Below are 2,962 nucleotides of genomic sequence, written 5' to 3' on the forward strand. Positions count from 1 at the left end.
GTTCATAGCAACCTCCAACTCCTGGGCTCAAGCGAGTCTCTTGCCTCAGCCTCCCAAGTAGCTGGGACCACAGGCACCCGCCACAACGCCCGGCCATTTTTTGGTTCCAGCCATCGTTGTTTGGCGGGCCCGGGCTGGGGATACGAACCTGCCACCTATGTGGCTGGCGCCCTAGCCGCTTGAGCCACAGGCGCCGAGCCAACTGTGGTATTTCTAAGTGTTCTAAAGCAGCTATTAAAATTTTCACGTGTCCCTTCAGAAAATGGACTAATTCCAGTTGGTGGAAATAGAAATAGAGAACTTCCCATAACTTGATTACCCAGGGACTGTAACAAACTGGTCAATGTACAGAGGTGGTCAACATAAGGAACTAGGCCTACAGTACTGATATGTACATGTGGTGCGTGTCCACCCTCTGAAAATTAGGTCAGCGTAAGGAGGTGGTCAGCTATGGAAATTCTGCTATAATTGTCTCATTTTCTCTTAGGGGACACATTTGGCTTTTATCCACATAATTTATAGATGAGGGACTATACAGGCAGTACTTGGGTTACAAATGAAGTAAGTTCTATAAGTTTGTTCATAAGTTGAATTGTATGGAAGTTGGAACAGGTACATTTACCTATTAATTGTAATAGCTTCCATTGGTAAATGCAAGTTGTACATCACTCAGACATTTATAACTCAGAGACTGACTATACTCAGTTCTTTGCATGAAGTTTAGAATTTGCTTTTTGCTAGTTAGAGGGATTTTGTTAGAATACTCATATACTTCTGACTATACCAGTGGCTTAAAAAAAATAAGAATAATCTTGAACTGAAAGATTTTTTAGTGACATGAGAACTTTGGAATTCATAGCTAGTGTTTCAAGTTAATAGTTGTTAGGAAAATTAATATTTGGATATATCAAATATAAGATCTTTGAGATGGGACCTGTCTGTTCTTAACCCTGTGGACCCTGTCTGTTCTTGACACATTTATAGTTTCTGTTCTCTGTTTTCCAGTTTAAAAATGAAGCCAGATGTTGTGCTCCGGCACCTATCCATTGCAGTGGCTGCCACTGACCAGAGCTACATGCCACAGCAGGTGACAGTAGCTGTGGGGAGGAATGCCAGCGATCTTCAGGAGGTCCGAGATGTACACATCCCAAGCAATGTCACTGGCTATGTGACACTGCTGGAAAATGCCAGCATCAGTCAGCTCTGTGAGTCAAACAGAACCGAGGGGCTGGGGAAAGGAAGGGAAGAAGTGTTTTTTAGCAAGAGAACCTCTGAAGTGGAGAAACTGTTACTTTTCTCTTGAGATTTGATTTGTTTCTTAGGATAGACACAAAAGTGGTCATTATATCATGTATTTTTTTCAAATACATAAAAAGAGGTGGGAAAGCCTCTTTTTAGTTAAAAATATTTTTTTTCTGTTTTCTCATTAGTAAATCAGAGAAATATAGATAAAAAAGACATTCAAAATCCTACTACTTGGGGATTTTCACTGTGACTATGTTGATATAGACCCTTCTAGACCTTTTCTTATGTTTGTGTATTTGTGTGTATGTGTGGTTTACTTTACAGACATACATATACACACATGTACATATTTTTTTCTACAAAATAGAGTTGTGTATATATATATTTACATATATCTAAACATACCTTTTTTCAAAAATGATATATGCATGTTCTTTTATGATTTTTTTAGTGTGTTTTCATATCATGCTATTATGAACACTTTTGTTTAGTGTTAATGCCTTAATTTTAAACCTCCTTGTATTTTTTGGACATTTAGGTTATTTCCAGCTTTATACTATTATAGCCTTGCTTCACACATGGAATTTTGGAAATAATCACAATTCTGTGATGTCTTTCCAGGCTTATTTCATTCAGGGAGCCGGAATGATTCATGTTTTGTCTCATTTCTTCTAATGCTTTCCTGGGCCAAAAAGTGTTCTTACTTTGCTCAGAGGAACTGAGGCCTAGGGAGGTAGTCTTGGTGTCTCACCCCTAGGCAAAGACGTAGTTAAGCTTGTGGAGTAGAAGCTTCCTGTTCTGGTCTTTTCTCTAAGTTAATGTCTTTTTAACTTCTTGCCTCCTCCTTTCTGACCCAAATAAGAAATTGTGATGTTTCTTAAAGTTATCTATTTGGACTTGATTATTAAAAGGAAATTCTTACAATTGCTTGTGTGCCAGCTACTGTTCAGTAACTCAATCCAATTTCAGAACTCTAGAGAGAATTATAGAAATGGTCTTACAGTGTAGTCAATATTGTTAAAATGCTGTTTAACTTTCAAGACTAATTAAGTTCCTAAAATGTTTTATGTAATGTATACTTAAGCTACCCTTAATTTTATACATTATTCTTATGATTTCCTAGATTTGTCAATGTTTTTTGGCAAGTTTATTGTATACTAGTTCCATTGCACACATTATTGATTTGTCATCAAAGTATGTCTTTAGAATTTTCTTTTCCAAATATTAATTACTATTTTGCTTTCAGTTGGGAGCCTAGCATTTGCTGAACTAAAGAATTTAATTCAATACTGAATTTGTCATTTGTGCTTGACAGATGTCCAGATTAACATAAAGCGTTGTCTTAGTGATGGATGTGACACTAGAATTCATGGTCTGAGGGCTGTTGGCTTTCAGAGAGTTAAGAAGGCTGGGGTCTCAGTCTCAGATGCTTCTGCAATATGGTACTGGTCTCTGCTAACATCTCTGGTGACGGCTTCTATGGAGACAAATCCTGCCTTTGTCCAGACAGTGCTGCACAATACTCAGTAAGTCACTCTCTTTATTTTCCTGCCCCATCAAGATGTACTCATTCTTCTCTGATCCTCTAGGGAGTGTCACTGAGCAGCTACCAATCATTGACCAATCATGTCTGCCCTAGTGTTTCACTCCACACTACTTCTCTCTTTGGCTGATGTTCCAACCTCGCAGACTTTTTTTTTTTTTTTTTTTTTGAGAC

General features: G+C 37.9%; 1 protein-coding gene across 1 annotated transcript in view; it reads left to right on the forward strand.

The window, feature by feature from the left end:
* The window catches only part of ZZEF1 (zinc finger ZZ-type and EF-hand domain containing 1), a 148,937-nt gene that overhangs the window by 34,351 nt on the left and 111,624 nt on the right, over positions 1-2,962 (forward strand). Inside the window, exons 5-6 of the mRNA XM_012810946.2 lie at positions 1,006-1,205; positions 2,561-2,771. Of these exons, the coding sequence (XP_012666400.1) occupies positions 1,006-1,205; positions 2,561-2,771 (411 nt within the window). The remainder of the gene's footprint in view (positions 1-1,005; positions 1,206-2,560; positions 2,772-2,962) is intronic.

The sequence above is a fragment of the Otolemur garnettii genome, unplaced genomic scaffold, assembly GCF_000181295.1.
Source record: "Otolemur garnettii isolate 467f Iridium unplaced genomic scaffold, OtoGar3 scaffold00145, whole genome shotgun sequence".
Taxonomy (NCBI): Eukaryota; Metazoa; Chordata; class Mammalia; order Primates; family Galagidae; genus Otolemur; species Otolemur garnettii.